The sequence below is a fragment of the Dromiciops gliroides genome, chromosome 2 (assembly GCF_019393635.1).
Source record: "Dromiciops gliroides isolate mDroGli1 chromosome 2, mDroGli1.pri, whole genome shotgun sequence".
Taxonomy (NCBI): domain Eukaryota; kingdom Metazoa; phylum Chordata; class Mammalia; order Microbiotheria; family Microbiotheriidae; genus Dromiciops; species Dromiciops gliroides.
This window is the reverse complement of record NC_057862.1, coordinates 635,687,256-635,709,479: the sequence shown is the minus strand read 5'-3', so window position 1 is coordinate 635,709,479 and position 22,224 is coordinate 635,687,256. Positions and strand designations below refer to the sequence as shown.

Here is a 22,224-nt window from a genome sequence, read left to right as displayed (position 1 = left end):
TTCCATGACTGTCACATCACCACTCTGCACCTCCATTTTCTCATCTGTAAACCCAGAGCCTGGGCTCCATCTCCAAAGGCTTTTCATTTCAAATGAAAGGGTCACATGGACTATATTGGATATTCTACCCTGTAAAACACTCCCTTTGGTTTGGAATTTGGCTTTCATATAGTTACAGGGACAGGCACAACATCACTTTTGTCTTTATTTCCTCAGTGCCATATAATTATTTGTTGAATTGAACTGAAATATACTCTCTCTAGTCCCTAAAAATATCAGGTGTTCAGTGATCATTAGATAACAAGTACTTGTGCTATGTGGCTTGAATCTTTTTTTTAATTAATTAATTTATTTTTAAGGTGTTTTTTTGCGGGTCAGTGATGGTTAAGTGACGTGCCCAAGGTCACACAGCTAGTAAGTGTCAAGTGTTTGAGGCCAGATTTGAACTCAGGTCCTTCTGAATCCAGGGTTGGTGCTTTATCCTCTGTGCCACATAGCTGCCCCTGTGTGCTTGAATCTTATAGAATACTTCTCAAACTCATCAGTATGTTAAATTATGTCCAAAAAAAGCAAATCATTCCTTACTTCTTTTCCTTTTAGACCTGCTGGTTGGGACAATGAAAAGAAAATAGCTATTTTACATGAAAATTTCACAACAGTAAAACCAGATGATGCATATGAAGATTTCATTGTAAAACCTCCTGTAAGAAAGGTACTAAAACTTATTTATTTTAAGGAGTTTTGCATGGTTGTTTTTTCAAGGAAATGTTTTAGTGGGGAAAACTATCTACTAAATTTTTGGTTTCTTGTACATTGTGATGGAATAAAATAATTGGGATTTATTTTGGTGAGAAATTGAAATGTTAGACTTTATTGTCAATTTTAAATTGAATTACTCATTAGAATCTAAACTTGGAGATATTATTTAGTTTTTCACCCACCAGATATATTCTCAGAGTCATAATTATATGTTATTTAAGTTATTGGGGGACTAGGCTGGGTTTTCTAAAATACTACTAAATTATACATTAATGGCTATTGCACCAATTTTGGTCGTAAGCATTATTAATATCACATATTCTTAAAGTATCAACTTCACATCTCCCTGATTTCCCCACTAGTCACAGGCTTACAGACCTAAACAATTACATACCCAGCATATTGAGCCAAGAGGTGGAACAGCGTGTGAGAGAGAAAGAGGGGCAGGGGGTGAGGAGAAGGCGAGTCCAGAGTAAAGAATAAAAGAGTGTCCAGGGAAGAAGAGAGCAAGCCCCTAGTGGTCCAGTCTTTTTATCCTCTTTTGGTAGAGGTGAGTCACCATGCATTGATCTAAGCTAATTGGTTAGCATCATTCAGCTCCACTGATTGACAGGAATTGAGGGGGATCTTAAAAGGGTAAGTTCCTGCTCTAGGTGTGTCTTCCTGTAGCCAATCAAAAGAATCAATCTGCATTCCTTTGGTTAAGGTGAGCTTATCTGAGGCAGGTTTCTGGGAGAGAGCATCAAAGACTAATGTCTGGGTTTCTCCTAGAAATCCATTATTAATAATTATTTTCTCACTGTCATTAGCCACAGTTATTTCATATAAAAACAAATATTGTTCTCGGACAACAGATTATGAACTTCTGACTTAAAATGTGGTTTATAGGCAGCTTAAAACTGATTTCTAATGCCTTTATCCATTTTCCTTCCTTGTCCCTGAAGAAGTGCAAAGTACCCACACAGGCTGGGTTACATGGTTTTTTGTTGTTAGTTTGTTTCATGGATATAATTCGCTATCTGGGGCAGCTAGGTAGTGCAGTAGATAGAACACTGGCCCTGAAATTGGGAGGACCTGAGTTCAAATCTCACCTCAGACACTTACTAGCTCTGTGATCCTGGGCAAGTCACTTAACCCGAATTGCCTTAAACATCTGGGGCCATCTCCAGTCGTCCTGATGTATATTTTGCCACTGGAACGAGATGGCTCTGGAAGAGAGTGTGAGGTTGGTGACTTTGCACGCCACCCCCCCCACCCCACCCCTCAAAATCCATTTCACTGCAAGTCATGATATCACTCTGATGTCATGGCCCTCAAGTACAAAGGACAAACAACAACATCAAACTTAAACTAGTTATTGAAGTACACTTGACCTCTTGCTAGTGATAGTGTTTAAATATATATTGCAGGATAAATTGTTTTCTGTTTTTGGAGTCCTAAGGTCAGCCTTTTTTATGTTAATGTTAGGATGTTTACTTTGTAATAAAAGGTTTTATCAATATTATACCTATTGGAAGCTATTACTGAAAAGTTTTTGAATGCTGTGAATATGATTCATTCATATGACTGCAGAAAACATTAAGTTGATTCTTATCATTAACAATAACTCGAATTTCATGCAGTGTTCCTTAATGGTTTCCTGAGATAGGCAGAGTGAAAAGTAAAGAGTGAAACCATGTTATAGGTGAGGAAACTGAAGGTATCCATGACCCCATGGCTATTGACTGTTGGACTTCAAGTTCTGGGCTCATCCACCATACCAAGCTGCTGCCTCTCTTTGCCTTTCAAGATCGTATTAGAATGATTCTTTTAGGCTTTTTTGGAGCTCCCATTGGGTTTAATTTTGCACCAGAGAAATCTATTTTGATTTTTGCTCACTCATGCTTGCCTTAGCTCTTTCTTGTAACTCTCTTAATGTAATTCTCAGCAAGCCGTGTACAGTAGAGATTGGCAGTTAGGTGTGTTGTTTGTCCTCTTTCTGTATATGGAAATACTCCTTTTATTTAATGTTGGTTAAGTTCATAAATTATTTAAAAATTATAAATAAAATTCTCTGATATTGCCTAAAATTTAAGTCTGCTATCCAAAATTTGTTAGGCCTTTTCAGTTTTAGCAACTCTCATAAATGAGAGCAGCTAGATAGCACTTTGAGGTTTATAAACATATTATGTATATTAACTTATTTGAATGTCACAGCAACACTGTGGGTGGGTACTGCGGGTATTTATCCCCATCTTTTGGATGGAGAAACAGGTTTAGACTTGCCTCTGGTCATACAACTAATAAATTTTAGTGTTGGAATTTGAACCCACCTCTTTCTGACTCCATTGCTTTCTCTTGCCTTTTTTTTTTAAATACTGTAAGTTGATTGTTTCATCTTTCTGTCATCCTTTTGAGATTTGAGAAGCTACTGTGAGTTTTGGCTGAAGGTTTGGGTTTCTTTATATGTAAGGAGACACTCAGATGCATAGTAATGCTAAAACTCCCTGTTCTTTTTGGAAAATTCTGTGATATTGATTTGATGGTTTTTTACATTTTTTACTAAAAGTGAACATGTTGTTTCACAGTTGGTCCATGATAAAGAATTGGCAGCAGAAGATGAGCAAGTATTTCTAATGAAGCAGCAGGTAATAGCACTGAAAGTTCTAAGTCAGTTGGCGTTGCATTACACATAGTCACCTTTTGTAGTTCACAAACTCATTGGGGCATAAAGGTCATGAGTACTATCATCTGTAATTTTCAGTAAGTACTATACTCCTGAAGTCCTCCATGCTGTTACATTTGAAATTAAGGTAAACTGAGGCACAAGGTTCTGAACACATTGAATCTTTGTTGGTAAGGCTAGCAGTGTCAGTTGGACAACCACAACTTGGGCTTACTAGCCTTCATATAGTTTTGGGAAGTGCAAGAGAACAAAGAACAGGAAGTATAAAACAATATGACTGTTACAAAGTCTGAAGTATCATAGATCATGGAAAATAATATGATTGGATGAAAGTCAGGAATGCAGAAACAGCAACAACTTATCCTTCCAACTTGTTGCTATGGAAATCCCACTCTACAGTCACAGTGCTAACAGTCCAAACTTTCTTGAAGGACAGCCAGTGTTGCAGACTTAAACTTCCTGATGCGCACCTGCATCTTGCAAGGCTTATTAGTGGGATAAGAGTTCTCCCTTAATTGGACATGTAAGTAAGATGCATGGAGACAGTATATTCCCTTGAATTAAGATGATTTATGGGGCAAGTTAGCTCAAAGAGCAAAGTTGAGCTTCTGAACTTGGAGACAAAGAAACATGGTTTACACAATTTTACATCATATTGAGGGTCATACAGAATAGAATCAATTACAAAATGATATCAGAGTCAATTTGATTTTCCCAACTCCCCCCTTTGATAAATGGGAGACCTGTCTCCCCTGGATTACTGATCTGTAAGCTAATTCTATAACATCTTTAACATAATCATTACCTGTGAAGCTCACTGACATAAGGTTTTCCTGTGCAAATTCAGGGCAGGCTTTAGCACAGCAACTAATTCAAAGTCTAAAAAGCATATTTACCAAAAGTGAATAACAGGTTGTTTCTCTGCAGCCAAGTGAACAAGAAAAGAGATTCCACCAGGGGTCACCTGAAGCAAGTAGTTATGGCTCTGCTTTAACTTGTGGAATCTTATGTAGGCCTGTCACAGTTGTTCCAATTAATGTAGGAACAACAGGATTGATTAATCAGAGTGCAAGCCATAGTAAGACTGTCTAAAACCAGGGTCTGATATTGGAAGGTAATTAAGAAAACTCAGCAAACATAGATACTGCGAAGCAAAAAGCTGAAGTGATACAGTAGTGATTATCAGCATTAACTAATATCTCCTTGTATCCCAGTAACCCACTCCTAATGTTTGTGTAATCAGCACATTTCGTTTTGAATCCCAGATGTCCCATGTAGTTGTCTGATCTCTGGAAACACCTGGAATAGGCCTGTTGGTAGAGCAGCTCAGAAGGGAGTTGCTTCTTTGATTCTGGTTAACTTGTAGAGATTGTTAGGGGTGTCTGCTAAAATCTTTTGCAAAACAGATCTTAGTACAATTTAGAACAGTCACTTAAATTTTACTTTTCAAATAATTAGTTCATATGGTGAAAGACAGGTCAAACCTTATGATTCTAATCCTGTCAAGAGCAGAACTATGAGAAGAACAGCAAATTAGGAACCCCTAGTTCATTGGAACCTTCAGAGAATTTAAGTTTTTGTATGCCCCTTGGATTTAAGCCTCATAAAGGGAAAAACTTCAATTTTATTACTTATGACTATCCTAAGTCTAAGTTAGCAAATTGGTATGCTGATATATTTAAGATATTCAAACAACAACAGAGAAATGAAAAACTAAATATTTTAAAACCTTTTAAATTAAGTGTTAAAGAAACCAGAAAATGTCTGGATAATGAAGAGGGTGAACAGTACAATATATACTCTCTCTCTCTCTCTCTCTCTGTATATATATATATATATATATATATAGTCCTGAACCCAGTTGTTAGAACTTATTGTTAACACATTCTCAAGGCTCATATATCCCATTAGAATAATTTACATTTGACATTTATAATCATCTAATCTTGATGCCTTCTCCAGATTTTCCACTTCTGCAGGCCCTCCTTCTAGTGTGGAGTTGTCTCTGGGCCCCCAAAGGCTGTTAGGGCTTTCACATCCTATTTGGAAAGGCTTCAAGCAGTTTGTGTCTGTCTGATAACCAGGCTAGTGTGAGTTTGACAGAGAGGCTCCCCAGTGTCGTGGATTATGCCAGCTATAGCAGCTCAGGATAACTGTCTGCTGAGATTTGTACATTAGCACTGCTACTCTAGAGCTCTGTCGGGGGGAGTGCCCACAGGGACAAAACAAAATCAGGAGTCCTTGAAGAAGGTGTAGCTTGCCCATAGTCACCTAGTATCATACATAGCTCAGACTAAAAACCCAAAGCTTCTGATTCCAAGACCTTTGTATTTTCTGCTACCGTGCTGCCTTTTAATCATTTATATGATATTCAACCACTTTAAAGGGGGGTATTGAACTACTATGATAAATTATGAAGTGTATATCAGCCCTGAGCAGCACTGTCTTTAAATTCCACCTGCAACAGAAAGAAGGTGTTATATATGATTGCTAACCCCTCAGGAAGAACATAGAGTATAAAGTCAGAAACATATGGCTCAAGAAAATAAGCTGGAAAGAATTCCTTTTAATTTTCTCCCTTATCTTAAGAATCTGCTGTGAGATACTTGTGGTATGGTGCTCACTGCTAGTGGCTGCACAAGCTGTTTTGAGGATTTTTCCAGCTGCCTTCCTCACAAGGATGAAGGAAGCTTGTGTATTGTTTTAAAGGAGCAATAAATAGCTCATTTTTAAATGATGCTTCCTAGTTTATAAAGTTCCTCACATCAACCCAGTGAAATAGATGGGGCTGATACTGTCATCCCTGTATGATAGATGAGAAGAGACCAGTCCTGGCCTTTGGCCTCTTGCCTCAGTGCAGTTCACACCTCATTACTACTGTTTTCCTTTGGAAACTGTAGTTGGAAACAAGAAGACAGGGCCTTTATGGATCCAGCAAGTCTGACCCAACCACAGAACTGGAGTGACTTGAGAGTTAGCTAGTGAAGGGGACTGAAGGCTCAGAACAGGCTTGTCCTGAGGCAGAGCCAAGAGTAGAACCCAAACCTCTCCTTTATTTCCTGGGCAGGGCTTACTGTGTTAAGTACATTTCTTTAGGTGTTTACCTTGTTTTATTTATGGTAAAATTGCAATGTTGTTGGATAGTAAACTCGTCCTTCTTTTTGCAGTCATTCCTTGCCAAGCAGCCCGCCACCCCAACAAGAGCATCAGTGAGTATTGTTTTTGCCACGATGACTAAAGATCCTTTGTGGAATGGGATGAACAGTAGACAGAGAGGGTCAAAGTTAGAAGTGAATGATGATGTTAGGTTACCTTGCATTTGTAGAGGAGTTAGAGATGTACTTTTACATTTATCTGATTTGTTCCTCACAATATTCCTTTGATACATAGGTAAGAAAAGTGTCTCTCTTCCCATTTGGCAGATAAGAAAACTGAATTCTGGCTAGTTGGAAAGAGTTCAGGAACTGAACCCCAGGTCACTTGGTGGTTCTCAACCCTGTTCTGTCTTAACTACATACCACAGACCTCCTTTGTATTGGTCCTAAGGCTCTAGAGTTGGAAGGGAGCCTGAGGCCATCCGCTCCTCCCCTCCCGTTTTACAGATGGTCACTGCAGCCCTCAGGATCAGCGAGGTGACCAGAATCACATAGGAAATTGCAGAATGTTAATCATCTTCAGTAATCATCACATTCTCTGCAGTCTCTGTGCCTTTCAAAATTCTTTTAACACTAATAACCTGTTTTTGATTTAAGGAATCTCCTGCTAGAGGACCCACAGGCTCTCCAAGGACACAGGGCCGAGCTGGCCCTACCAACGTCCCCAGTGCCTCACCCATCACATCTGTCAAGAAGCCTGATCCAAATATTAAAAGTATGTATTTCAGAATTGGCTTGAGTGGTTTTACTAATAACCCTAATAGACTTTATTACTCGAAGTGACCTTGATGACCACCTGTTCCAGTCCTCTCATTCTACAGACGAGAAGAGCAGGATTTAGACCTGCATGTCTTGACTCCAAGTCCAGTGCATTCTTCTGTTGGACATAAGCATTACCTGAAGCTGAAAACGAAATATTATTTCGGACTCATGGAATTTATAGCTGGAAGGGCCTGGAGATCATTAGTCCAGCCTCTCATGTGATAAAGAAATTGGTTTTCTCCCCCCTTCCTGTAGCCACCACCACCCTCCCAACCCCCATGGATGCCAAACTTGATGCAGACACCCAGTTCCCATAGTCCACTGGAGCTCAGAGCTCCCCAACTCAAGACCTCCCCTGTGGCTGGGGTTACAGGTGTGCACCACCATGCTCAATAATAACTTACTGAATAATAGTTAATATTTGGTTATCGATTTATTGGTAATACATAGTATAACTGAATTTATTTAATGCTAGACTAGTTGTATGGGACTGGGGACTCCTGCAAGATCATATAGTTTATCTACAGTGCTTTGGACTACAACGGAGATGCTGAGCAGCTTCATAGCATAGTGAACCCTCATATTTTTTTATGTTGGAGGATTCTGACTTCCATAGTCTAAAAATCATGCATTTATTGGTGTGGTTGCTTGCTCTATGGATGTAGATCACTACCTTTCTATGCCTTCCTTGTTCAGGTGTATTTCATAAGTTGCTATGACCAAAAAATTCGTCACAAGAATGAGGCTCTCCAAATTGGCTAGATTGGGCTTTGGAAAACAAATACAGTCTCTTGTCATACCTGTACTCTAACCTTTTCCTGCCCAGGATCATTTCTGGGCGATAATGAAGCTTGTGATAGGTCAGAAATAACAAGGATAGCTTAGAATTTACAAAGAACTTTCTTCACAATGATCCCATGAGGACAGATAATGCAAGTATTATTATCTTCCTTGTAAATATTCTTTTTTTTTTTTTTTTTTTTTTTTTTTTTAGTGAGGCAATTGGGGTTAAGTGACTTGCTCAGGGTCACACAGCTAGTAAGTGTTAAGTGTCTGAGGCCGAATTTGAACTCAGGTACTCCTGACTTCAGGGCCGGTGCTCTATCCACTGTGCCACCTAGCTGCCCCGTAAATATTCTTAAGAACACTAGACCTGGACAATTTTATTTAAGTCCCAGAATACACCTTTGAAGAAGGTAGGACAGGGGGCAGCTAGGTGGTGCAGTGGATAGAGCACCAGCCCTGGAGTCAGGAGTACCTGAGTTCAAATCCGGCCTCAGACATTTGACACTTACTAGCTGTGTGACCCTGGGCAAGTCACTTAACCCCAGTTGTCTCACCAAAAAAATAAAAGAAGGTAGGAAAAATATAACTATCTCCATTTGGCAAATAAGGAAACTGAGGCTCAAGGTGAAGTGACTTGTTTGAGGTTTCCTGCTTTGGGGTGGCAGAAATAGAACTTAGACCCTGTCTCCCACTGTTCTTCTCTGTTGTCCATCACTGCCTCTTCTTGTGTGTGTATTTGTGTCATACATATGAGAATTTAGCAAAATCCAATAATGATTGGGTATTAGAGCTCCTGAAGATCAAAAATACTTTTTTCCTTCCTATACATGACAGTGTTGACTGAAACTTAAAAACTTATACCTGCCTCGTTTCTGTCTGTCCCTGTCAGAAGAGTTGCTTTTGCTCACAGCCAACAGGCAGCTGTCCATCCACAAAGGTATCAAACCATTCCCGATGCTCTTTCATTGGGTGACATCATAGTCTATAACATGTCAGAACTTGACTTGAAAGACGTTGTACAGTCAGGTGTACATTTCAAGCTGAAAATGGTTTCTCTGGCTTCATGTTTCAATTTCTTTAGATAATGCTGCAAGTGAAGGAGTGTTGGCCAGCTTCTTTAACAGCCTCTTGAGTAAAAAGACTGGCTCTCCTGGGAGTCCTGGAGCTGGGGGAGTCCAAGGCTCAGCCAAAAAGTCAGGTACCAAAGGATCTCCTTTTGGCTGGGGTTTGGTGTTGGGATGTTTTGTTGGTTTGGTGTGGAGGGCTTGGGGTTTGGTTTTGTTTGCTGTTTAGTGTTTGATTTGGACCGCATCCACTTACATGTATTCCATGACATACCGTGGTTTATATGAACTCAGCGTCTGAAAAATCCGTATTTAACAAAAATGATTAACTTGGCAATGATGCTTCTTTTTACAAAATTATTCACCATAGGTCTGAGGATTTAGAGCTAGAAGTAACCTTAGAGTCATCTACTACAACTTCCTGTTTATATCAGTGCAAAAAATGAGGTCCCCAGAGAAGTGATTCTCCACACACGTAATAAATGGCAGTTTGAGGTTTGAGCTTTGAATCTGGCTCCTCTTGACTCCTAACCCAGCATGCTTACACTATAATACATCTTAATTGGGTGCATTCAAAATAGCATATTAATTACTAAAATGCAATTTGCTTTCTCTTTTCAAGAATAAACCTATAGGGGTAGCTGAGATAAATACATCGATAACAAAAGCCACTTTGTCCCAGCAACTACTGAAGTGGTGGAATCATCTCTGGAAATCTTTTTTAAAAAAAATTTGTCCTTATCAGGGAAATAGTATAGATTACATCTCTAGGTGTTTGCAGATAGAAATAGTTTGGAAAGAGTGTGACAGAGATGAAAACAGATGCCCCCTTGTTCTTTAAAGCAGCAGCATCTAAGAAGGTTGTACCCTGAAGGCAAATTCAAATACTCTTGAGTACTTTTTTGGATATGTAATCATTATTTTTTTGATTTTAAAGTAATAATAATAATAGTTCATATTACTGGAATACTTTATAGTTTTAAAGATGCTTTCATAGTCTACTGGGGTAGAGACCTAGAAAGAACTTGAAACACCATCTAGTCATACCCTTTCATTTTACAAATGAAGAAACTGAAGCATAGAAAGAGAAAAGTCACTTGCCAAAGGTCACAGAGAGAATAGGTGTCAGAGGTAGAGTGTGAATCCAAGTCTCCTGTGTCCAACTCAGGCACTTTTTATCTACTGTACTACTCCAAAATTTGTACCTAGTTTCATTTGTTTTTTGGGTAGAGGCAGCTATGATGAAGTTTTAGGGGTGTTTTTCTTTTTTATAAATTGCTGTCTATTTACTTTGGAAAAAGCATTTGGAATTCGGCAGACTAGTCTTGTCTTAATGTTTTCACCATGTCTCCTGGAAAAAATCCACCTCTAATGTTTCACACACAAGTCTAAGCTAGAAAACAGATGCTTGTTAAATTCTTTGGCCTTTTTTAAAAAAGCTGTTTGGTTTAAAGTTAAAGACAATTCTATAATCTTTAATTTTTTTAATAATTCTTTAAAACAAGCTGGTTATTTCTAGTCTAGCAACAAATAGTAAATGATAAAGAAATGCCTCATTTTGCAGGGAAGAAAATTGAGGCCCAGAGAAGGAAAGTGGTTTGTTCTACCTGTATAGTCTTATAATAATAGTGGAAGAGCCATTTAGAAACCTGCTTGCCATTTTGTTATTTTTGACCCTGTGCATAAAATAGTACTACTGTCCCTTCCCCAGTAGAATCTGTTGTGATCTGTGCATCATAGCTAGCTATTCCTTTCTTATAACTTAAAGTACCATCTTATACCAAAAATCACATTTTTGAGGGGAAAATTCACTGATTAATGACAATGACCTTTTAGGTTTAAAAGTTATTCTTGGGGCAGCTGGGCAGCACAGTGAACAGAGCACTGGCCCTGGAGTCAGGAGGATCTGAGTTCAAATCCATCCTCAGACATTTGACACTGGCTGTGTGACCCTGGACAAGTCACTTAACCCTCACTGCCCCCCCCTCCCAAAAAAAGGTGATTCTTTTCTCAATTAACATATTATAGATATCATGGTTTATAAGTAATTCTACTTATTTAGTATCCTGAAGAATATTTGAAGATTAACGTATAGAACCAGAAGATATAAAATAGGAATGCCAAAACTGAAAGAGACCTTGAAAATTCTCTAGTCCAGTGCACCCATTTTACTGAGGAGGAAATACAGCAGGAATGTTAAATGATATGCCAAGGCCACGGAACTAGTTAGGCAGGCGTGGCCCACGACTCAGACCATGTGACTTCAAGTCTGGTCCTCTGTCTATTATATCAGTTCACTCATCTGACAGCCCCTTTTTTGTTTGTCAGTCTTTTCTTGCTGTTGAAATGTAGGAAGCATTTCTAGACTATTTAGGAATGAGGGAAGCAGCTCAGAATATGCTAAACTCACATTAATGGAAGGAAGGAGTAGGTGCCCCCACTTCAGGCTTGGGCAAGTACATAGTTGCCTCCCTGGTCTCCTGCTTCTGGTGTCTCTTTCCTCCCTTTTCCAGTTCATCATCCCCCAGAATAGACTCCTGAGGTGCAGTTCGGAGCATGTAAGTCTTGCTCAGAAAATTCTCATTAGATTCTTGTTGCTTCTGAGATAGAATAGCTCCGTTTGGCATTTAAGGGCTACTGCAGACTGTTTACAGCCTACTTATTTGGCCTAACTGTTCCCCTTCATACACTGTTCATTCTACCCATATGACTTCTAGCTCCTTCCAGATCTTGTCCTGCTCGCTCCTTGGGATACACTCCCTCTTTATTTCTGTCAGTTGAGTCCTCAAGGCCTACTTGTCATCTGCCACCTTTTCCACCAAACCTCCTCCAGTCCTCACATGCTGTGCCACCCCCACCCCCCCCCACACACACACATCTATTCAACAGTAAAAGTGATTTTTCCTTCCCCAGATTTTCCTCAAACATTTTTCCTGGATCTCTTCTTACCCCTTTGACTTTCTTTACCAGTGAAATCCAAACTTTTTTGGTCATACAGCCATCAGTTTTTTTGACTGCACACCCCCTCCCACCAGAGGTGTGTATTTACATGTAAATTATATACAGGTACTGCTGTACAAATATATTTTGTATCTTATAGAACAAAAATAGAAATTTAAAAGGATAAGACAATGAGATATTTTTTTAAATCCTGATTTAACAGTTTGTGATGTTTTGGTTTTAAGGTCAGGTTCTAAACTCGGTGTATTTTTATGTTTGGCTTTTAGTGGCTGTCATAGCATTTTTTTTTAAAGGTACTTTACGAAAACACATCACTCCAGATGGAAGCATTGTCTTATTGGCTACACAGATTGTCATGACAATCTGTTTTCAGGCCCCTCTAAGGTTATGCAAAGAGTTTTGCTTAAATTTGGCTAGTAAATTACAATCTTCCTTGATGTCTGGAAGGTAGGAACATGGTCTCTGGAGGTCATAGCCCAGGTCCCCCAGTGCCATTGTTTAGGGGAGAAAAGGGCAGTGGCAGGGTAAGCGGTGAGGCTCCTGGGTGGGCTCTATTTCCTGGGGGGTGGATGGTTTTCATTTGCTTACAAGTTGTCAGATTGGAGGTAAGTGGAGTGGGAAGGACTCTTAGGACCACATTATAGATCTGAGAGGCTTCTAGACTTGGGTCCTTGAGCCCCATGCTTGCTGTTAGCAGTTGCTGCCTCTTCCTCTTACTAATGATTCTGTTGCTGCTTGTTCCCACTGATCCTGTCAGCCACTGTGCCTGTTCTTCTCTCCCCAAAATGATTTTCAGTTTTCTTTATTTAAGTTTTGATTCCTAAATTCTCCTCTTGCCCGCCCCTTCCCCACCCATTGAGAAGGCAAGCAACATGATATTACTTATACATGTGAAGTCATGCAAAACATTTCCGTGTTAGCCATGTTGGTAAAATAAAAAGCAAGAAAAAGAAAGTGAAAAAAGAAAGTCTGCTTCATTCTGCACTCGGAGTTCATCAGTTCTCTCTCTGGAGTTGGAAAGCATTTCTCATCATTGGTCCTTTGGAATTGTCTTGGATCATTGTCTTGATCAGAGTAGCTAAGGCTTTTATAGTCATCATTGTACAATGTTGTTACTGTGTACAGTGTTCTCCTGGTTCTGCTTATTTCACTCAGCATCAATTCATGTAAGTATTTCCAGGTTTTTCTGAAATCTGTCTGCTCATCATTTCTTATAGCACAATAAAGTTTCATTACATTCATATACCACAGCTTGTTCAGTCAATAACCAGTGAATGGGCATCCCCTCAATTTTCAATTCTTCTGTGCCTGCTCTTCTTTAACTCACTTTGCTACAACTCCTCTTCCCAGGCCCAGCCCCAGTCTCCTTTGTTCTCTTGAGGTGGGGTTGCTTCTCCAAAAAACATTTCCCCCTCCTGGGCCTACCTGGTTCTCTGGGCCCATAGCGGATCTCTCCCTGCCCCTGAATACATGCTTCCCAGCTTGTCCTCTCTGTCCCAGATTGTGGAGCAAACATCACATCCATTTTCCACTGTGGATGTGGTCCTGAAAGGATTTCTGGGTGAGCAGTAAGTTCCCCTTGCAGCCTGAGATTCTCCATATTTCTGAGGGTGGTGCTGAGTACACAGGAAACATTCATCCTCTGCTGAAGATTAGGTTCACTGTGCAGGAAGGGAGTGTCTGATTGTCCCTGTGGCATCCTGGGCTGCCCTGTGAGGTGTGTGCTGCTGCTACAGTGGGAGCAGAGGATTGAATGCATGTGACTAGGCAGGGAGTGATTGTTGGGGGAGTTTGTGAGGTGCTAGCTGTCCAACATACCATAGGTGAAGGGAGGGGGAGGGATGTGGGGGAAGTAGAGAGAAGAGGAGCCTTGGTATAGGGCATGTTGGCAAGTGTCCGAGGCAGGCTGCAAGCAGCTGCAAATGCAACAGCTGTGTTCTTCTCCTCGGTTCTATTGGTTTTTTTGCATAGTCTAGGAGGGCCCCTTGAGTGTACACTCCCATACTTTGGAGACAGCTGCCTCATGTCACACCTGGTGGTGTACATCTCAGAGCCTCCTTTTTGGACTGCAGGATTTTTGCAGCCTTTAGACCCACTAGCTGGCTTCATACTGGGCATTTGATAACGGGCGTGGAGTTGGTATTCAGTGTCCACTGATGAGAAAAATGGTTTTCAAAAAGGACATGGCAACAGAGCATTTTTTTAACAGAATTCTTAAAAAAAAAAATCTTGTCATTGGTGGCAGTGAGGAGCTGAGAGAGCGTAATTATTGGAGTGCCAGGGAGCTGAGTTAGGATTCCTTATCTTTCCTGTTAACATCACCAAAGCTTGTTAGGAGAAGAGAATTTCATTTATAATACCTTTTTTCTTCCTCTGCAAGGTTATGCTTGTTGGTTATTTAAAAATGCATAACTTTAAAAGTATTTTCTTTAAAATACTTTATTTCCTTTTAGGACAAAAGACTGTTTTGACAAATGTTCAAGAAGAGCTGGACCGAATGACTCGCAAGCCTGACTCCATGGTAACAGCAAACTCTTCGACAGAAAATGAAGCTTGATAGTGCTTAAAACGTACCTGTGTAAATGACCAAATAACTCTGTATATTGATCTGACAAGACCAGGATTTTTTCTGATACAGCCCATGCTATCAGTTTTTCTTGGGGCAGGGGAGATTGAACTTTAAAAAAAACAAAAATACAAAAAACCACATATACACAACCAACCAACTTCTTTGGTTTGTCCAAGTGTAAAATGCACATTCAGGAAGTTTGCCTAGAAAAATCCCTCTGTTTCAGATAACCCTTTAGAGTTCAGCTAGGATAGCCTTGGTGGGAAGCAGGAGAAACTACATTTCTTTGACGTGGGCAACACCAAGGAACAAACTGCAGAATTTCTATCCAAGTGAAGCTAATGGTGGCGTGCAAGGACAGAAGGAGGGACCAACTTTCAGATAGTTGCTAGAGTCCAAGCACTTGTGTGTTAACAATTCCTTTGTGCCTGGAAAGAAGGTGCAGGTGGCAGCAGAGTCCAGGAGGGCGAAGAAGGCCTAAAGAGAGAGAATGAGATTGGATGCCTGGAGGAAAACCGAATGTGGATGAGGTGGAGGAAGACAGAAGGACAGTCAGTGTTAAACCCTGTGTGTTCAGTAGGAGTCTAATAATTATTGTTCAAGATAAATTAGAGAAAAGTCTAAACTAAACACTAAACATCATGGGAATTATTCTTGTCATGAATCACGTCTTTAGTTTTTAAAAGATGTATAAAATGTGGGATTGCCCTTCAGTGTACCTGATGCAGGGGGGGATGTTACTCCAGCTTGCTTCGATCCAAGTACCTGGCACATTGTGGAATGGCTTAGAAGGTACTTGGACTTAATGTGCACTGTAATGCAGACAGTCACTGTTTGGTTTTAGTTTAAAGTGAATAATTATGGAATTATTTAATTTTAAATTGTATTTTCTAATAGTTACTGCCTTGGTTTTTTAATTTTAATTTTATTTTTTATTTTTTTTAATACCAACAGGCTGGCCTATTAATAGAGTAATGGGTGGCATATCATTTTCCCTTAATGAAATATGCTACAGAATGTTTTAGAGAGATTTTTAATAATTGCACTCTGGCTACTAAGCTAGCATGGATTCCTGCCTTATAGTTAGTGGAAACCTTCAAAGGTTTTCTTTGAAAGAGTTCGCCCCAACTCACTAGTCTGCTCTGCAGCTATTTAAGATGGAGAATCTGTGTGAATATTGCACATTGGAAATGAAGATAATTATTTTCTTTTGTGTTTTCCTGAAAACGTAGCATTTTTTCTAATGGAAAGATGGCTCTCAGTTTTTTCCCAACATAAAACACACACACGTGTGTGTGTGTGTGTGTGTGTGAGAGTGTGTTTATAGATATTCAAGTCCATATTCACCTCACATCATTTATGACATAGAAGATGCTACAGTTTGCAAATGGCACTTTTATTTCCTGAGTGATGAGGATCATTTAACTACAAAACACTACCATGAATTTCGTGGACAAAGCATTTTTGTTGTCAAACTGAAGGGGGAAAAAAACCACAATTTTAATTTTGCTGAGTTTACTTTTTATGGAGATTAACTTGTTAGTTTTTACAATGTCTGAGCATAACATCCCTGATCCATATATATATGTACAGGGTGGGCCAAAAGTCATGAAGGGGTTTCATTAATAGCTCCTTTACTTTTAATTTGCAGTACCATAGCATCCTATACAATACAGATAGGAAATGAATTTATATTACGTGTGAAAAATCAAATCTTGTAAATGGTGAAAAATAAAGAAAAACATTTTCAAAAAGTTATTAAAACATCAGGACTTTTGGCTTACCCTCTATATATGTGATATATATATATATATCATTACTTACACCTTCCATATTATATTGACCACTAATAGGAATCCAGGAATAATTTTAAATCCTGTTCTATCAGGAAACTGACCTTTATTGTATTTTGTAACTGTCTCAACACTGCTAACTCGAATACTAAGAGCATTTACTTGCCTCTGACAAATGTTAACCTAAAAGCCTTTTTCTTGTGCCATTTATATTGTTGGGAATACAGCATATGTTTTGTTTTTTTTAACATTTAAAAAAAATTGTACTGTGGCCTCAAGTTACAAAGTGGCCTGGGTAAATACTTGCGAACTGACTGTGTGTAGAAGGTTGATGTAGGATTTGTCCAGAGGGATACATGCTGGGAGCAAGTGAGTGTTGGAAAGGCTCTGATTGTACCAGGAGTGGCCATTGCTTCTTGTCCCAGCAGTATCTGGAAAATTAGCAGCAAGAAGGAATTATTGAAAATGCATATGTTTATTATTGTTGCAGTATGGTTTTTTCCAATTAGCACAATGGAATTTGTTTTTTTATTTGTCATTTTAACTGATAAGCACTTTCTGTATCAATCTAATGTTTCTTCATTATTTGTCATAAGATTGATGAACATATTGAGCTAAAAGCTCTTAACGTCCCAGTCTTGTAAAAGGTTTCTCATGGAACCGTTTTCTGCCAGTTCTTTGTTGCAAGTGAGTGCTCCTAGTGTCAGAAGAAACTTGTCAGTAACTTGGTGTGCTCGGTGGTTGCCAGAGTCAGTCAGCTTTGGGCAGCTGCCAAGTATTTTTTGTTCCTGTTGTTTTCCTGTTGTGGGTGTCGCCAAACATTGGAACCAAAGGCCAAGTAGCAAGCAGCCTTTACTTTACTTTCTCTGCAGAATACGCTTGTGTAGTAAACTGTTTAAAAAAAAACAAGCCTCCTCTGTGACTATCTACACATGCGCATTCCAGTGCTTACATCTGTTGTTCCTGTTTAAAGCTGAAAATGAGTCCCAGAGTTGGCCATCACAAGAACACTGCAGACAAGCTGCGTAAGCTTGGTTATTTTTCACTTAAAGCTTGCGCTGTTTCTGATTGGCATCTTTAAAACCAACGTTAAACTGTCATATTTTATTTAATTAAGTGGGAAGGGACTGCTCTGTACATCATGGATCTAACAGTAACCATGCTGTAATTCACTGTCCTGTACACTAAATTTCATCATCTTTTTTAACCTACAGTTAGAATGACAGATTATCAGCCACAAATCCTAATCCAGTTGTATGGCTTTAACCAGGTGCAGTATGCAGTCATATGGAATCTCGCTTTCTAGCGCTGGCAAAACGGAGATGTCTCTAATTACTGGCTTCAATAAACACGAATCCAGACTGCTGGCATTGCCTTGTGATTTTTGTTTCTTATATATCCGACTGGGGAATGAGTGAAATCATACAGGAGAATAGCATGTTAGAAGTGGGCAGGCTCTTTGAGGTCAGAGAGCCTCACCCACACCTGAGCAGGATCCATAGGTGGTTGGGTCTGGAGGTAACACTGAGATCATCTAGTTCTGGCTTCACATTTTAAAAATGAGGAGATTAAGATCTAGAAGTTGTGATGATTAAATATATGAGAGACGTAGTTTTGGGGTAATTTAATCACTTTATTAATATGCCAGAAGGATATTAATTATAGGAGGTCCATTGGCTGTCTCTCAGACCAAAGACCCATAGTGGCAGTGGGGTCTTGGTTCATATACCTGTAGGAGACATCACATAGCAAACAAATCTAATTGGTTATCATTCATTTCTAATTGGTTGACATGGTTGGAGATGGTTTATATTAAAATGAAGTCCAGTAATGACATCAGAGAAAGAATGTAAGGACCCCCCCCCCCAAACTGATCATGGCAAAAGTTTCTGTCTAGATGTGCTTTTAATCTCATCAGTCCTTGGGGGGAGGTCCCCTGCAATCTAGACAAAAGCCTGTCCACCCAAGATTCTTTGTAAGCTTGGCATTGGATTTGACCCAGATGAGATTTGATGGAATCTCTCAAGGAGAACTTGCCTTTGAGTGGGGGGAGGGAGAAAGGACTAAGAAGGGGAGATCTCTGGGTCCCCCAAAATGTGTATTATTAATAGTTATTTCTCACAAAAGTTCTGTTACCTGCTTAAGGGCACACATATAAGTGGCCATCTGACTTCACCTCTGGAACTATTGACATTTTGTGGGCTAAATTTAGTTCTCATACTGCACCCATCTTGTCACATTCTTTCTTCCTGCAGTCACGGGAATCTGACTTCCCCAAAAGACACAGCATCCCCTGGCTGCCCTTCCAGTGCTGGAGGTGGCTTTTCTCATTCCCTTACACATGACATGACACTTGCTGCCCATGACTATTTGCACTTTCCCCTCACTACCATTAGTCAGCAGTCTTCTCAGAGGTTCACTCCATCTAGATACATTGCCCTGTGCAACAAGGTGCTGGTTGCAGTTATCTGCCGACTGCACTTCCAAACCTTAATCTCACTATTTACCTTCAGTCCTCCTTGCATTCTACCAAGTGCCACTGGAGGAAATCAAACAGATTGCTCGCTGGGTCCACTAGAGATCGGCTGTGCTCCAATTCTTTACTCTTCCCCATTGACTTTATCTCATACCCCATGTCTGTTACAAAGCTATCCACAAGTTGCCTATACTCTCTCCCTTCCCCCTCCCGCTTTCCCATCACAACAAAAGATCTTGCCTCTTCATTTACTGGGGGGGAGGGGGGGGTTTGAAGGTGGGGGGGCAATGCCATCATTTCTACCCATTCCTGTCTCCCCTGGTAGCTTGCCTCTTGGACAGTCCTCTCTGTAATTTTCAGTCTTTTGGTCCATGAGCTACTTCCCTGATTTCTATAGACATGCTCTAGTGCCACCGTCCTTAATCTTCCTTCGATACCATTCCCTAAAACCGTTATTGTATACCTCCCTCTCACTGCCAGATTCCTAGAAGAACCTATCTGCTTCCTTCCTACACATGTCTCAATCCCTTTTGCTGCCCAGTTTTCAATCTGGATAGGTTCTAAAACTGGTCTTCAAGGCTATGAGCAGTCTAAATTGCTAAAACTGACTTCTAAGTCCTCATCCTTTAAAATTTTTTTTACAAATTTTCAAATTTTTATTGATATCTTTTTTAAAAAAACACGATCATTATCATTTGCCCTTATTTCTCCTAGAGAACCCTCCCATATAATAAATAATATTTCAAGGGAAAAGGAAAAAAATTACTGATAAATATATAAAAAAAAAAATGAAAATGAATGCAATATGCCATACTGGTAAGGCCTCCCTTCTAGAAAGAAATGAGGCGGAGATGTCATATTTCATTTCTTTGGAGCCATGCTTGTTCTAATTTTGCAATCATTCAGTTTGGATTATTTTGTGATACTTTCCAAATGTCGGGGCTTCGCATACTTTACTCTGCATCAGATCATATGAATCTTTCCATACTTCTCTATACTCATCCTATTTGTACCCATTCCATTTCCCGTAGTTGATGGACATCTACTTTGTTTTCAGTCCTTTGTTACTACAAAAAGTGCTGCTATAAATGTTTCTTAGGGACTTCCTTATCATTGAACTCCTTGAGGGTATACATAAGCCCAAGTAGCAGGATCTCTAGGTCAAAGGGTATGGACATTTTAGTCACTTGCATAGTTACAAATTATTTTCCATAATGGTGGTACTGATTCCCAGTTCCACCAGCAGTGCCCTAGTGTGCCTTTCTTCTTGCAAACCCCTCCAACATTGACTGTTCCCAATTTGTCACCTTTCCCAGTTCATTGAGTGTTGAGTTTTGTGGCATTGCTTGGGTTTCTTTTGATTGTCTTTCTCCTATTAATGATTTGAAGCAGAGTTTCATTTGGTTAATAGTTTGCAGTTCTTTTGAGAATTGTTCTCAACCTTAAATGGTTCATTGGGAATGGCTTTTGGTCTTTCATACAAACAACATATTCATGCATACATACACATATATGTTTAATATTAATACCAAACCCTGATCTGAGGAATTTGATACAAAGATTTTTTTCTATTTGATTGCTTTCCTTATCCTAATTACATTAAATATGTTTGGGGAAATGAAGGAAATCCCTAAGAGAAAGACAGTGGTGGAAAATCACTCAAAGCTTAGAAGGCAATATGGTGTTTGAAGTGAAGGTGGCATTTGACTTGGGTCTATAAATAAAGGCAAATACTAGAAGACAGAAGGTGGGAATATTCTGCAAGTATTCCCTGCTTTGGAAAAATGCCCAAATCACGTTTTCCTTTTTATGTGTTCATCTGCCTCCTCTTATTAAAAAGTACTCCTTCCTGAGTAATAGTAAGGTCTTGAAATTAATACAACTTGATTGGATTAATGTTGATTTATCCTTCCCCCATAAGTATAAAAATGCCCAGTAACCATCACTGACTGGTACTTTGTGAGACATATTAGTCTTAAAGTCTAGAAACCTGGGTTCAAATCCCAGCCCTGGGACCTTGCCTGTGTGATCGAGTGTATTCCCTCATGAGGACAATGGGAATAATACCTGTGTTAGCCATTTCATAGAATTGTTGCATGGAAAGCATTTTATGATGAACCTTATGCTACAGAGCTATAACCTCATCTTTTTAGAAGTTTAGATGCCTCTACCTCTACCCTTCATCTGCTTCCCTCACTCTCAGCAATCCACTCGGACTTTGTTGCATGTTAGAGTATCTTTTTCTTTCCCAGACCTTAAGCTCCTAAAAGACAGGGGCTTCTTCTTGTCTAAACTTGCTTATCTCTCAGATTTATGGGCAAAAGAAAGAATTTAGGACCAAAGAAGATATAGAGAGCAAACAAAATGTAAAATAGATAATTTTGATTATATAAAATTAAAGTTTTTGCACATATAAAACTAACATAACCAAGATTACAAGGGAAGCAGAAAACTGGGAATTTTTGAAACAAGCATCTCTGATAAAGGCTTCATTTCTAAAATATATAGAGAACTGAGTCAAATTTATAAAAATATAAGTCATTCCCCGATTGATAGTCAAAAGATATGAACAGGCATTTTTCAGACAAAGAAATAAAGCTATCTATAATCATATGAAAAAATGTTCTAGATCACTGTTGATCAGAGTTGTAAGTTGAAACAACTCTGAGGTATCACCCCATACCTATCAGAGTGGCAAATATAACCAAAAAAAGGAAATTATTGGGTGTTACAGGGGATGTAGGAAAGTTGAGACGCTAATCCACTGTTGGAGTTGTTTGTGAACCATTCTGGAGAGTAATTTGTAACTAAGCCCAAAGGACTATAGAATTGTGCATACCCTTTGATCGAGCAATACTACTGCTGGGTTTATATCCCAAAGATGTCCCCCAAAAAAGCAAAAGATCTAATTGTACAAGAATATTTACAGCAGATCTTTTCGTGGTGGCTAAGAATTGGAAATCAAAGGAATGCCCATCAGTTGGGGAATGGCTAAGCAAACGGTGGTATATGATGGTGATGGAATATTATTGTTCTAAAAGAAATGACAAAAAAAAAAAAAAGAAATGACAAGCAGGCTCATCTGAGAAAAGCCTAGTAAGACTTGTTTAAACTGATGTATAGTGAAGTGAGCAGAACCAAGAGAACATTGTGCACAGAGACAGCAATATTATTGGATAAAGAATCATGAATATCTTAACTATTCTATAATACGATGATCTAAGACAATCGCAA

General features: G+C 39.3%; 1 protein-coding gene across 1 annotated transcript in view; it reads left to right on the top strand.

The window, feature by feature from the left end:
* DYNC1LI2 (dynein cytoplasmic 1 light intermediate chain 2) overlaps positions 1 to 17,878 on the top strand; it is a 49,557-nt gene extending 31,679 nt beyond the window's left edge. The window contains exons 8-13 of the mRNA XM_043983990.1: positions 601 to 712; positions 3,327 to 3,386; positions 6,592 to 6,633; positions 7,177 to 7,294; positions 9,209 to 9,325; positions 14,606 to 17,878. Coding sequence (XP_043839925.1) covers positions 601 to 712; positions 3,327 to 3,386; positions 6,592 to 6,633; positions 7,177 to 7,294; positions 9,209 to 9,325; positions 14,606 to 14,709 — 553 coding nt within the window. The 3' untranslated portion in view covers positions 14,710 to 17,878. The remainder of the gene's footprint in view (positions 1 to 600; positions 713 to 3,326; positions 3,387 to 6,591; positions 6,634 to 7,176; positions 7,295 to 9,208; positions 9,326 to 14,605) is intronic.
* The last annotated feature ends 4,346 nt before the right edge of the window (positions 17,879 to 22,224 follow it).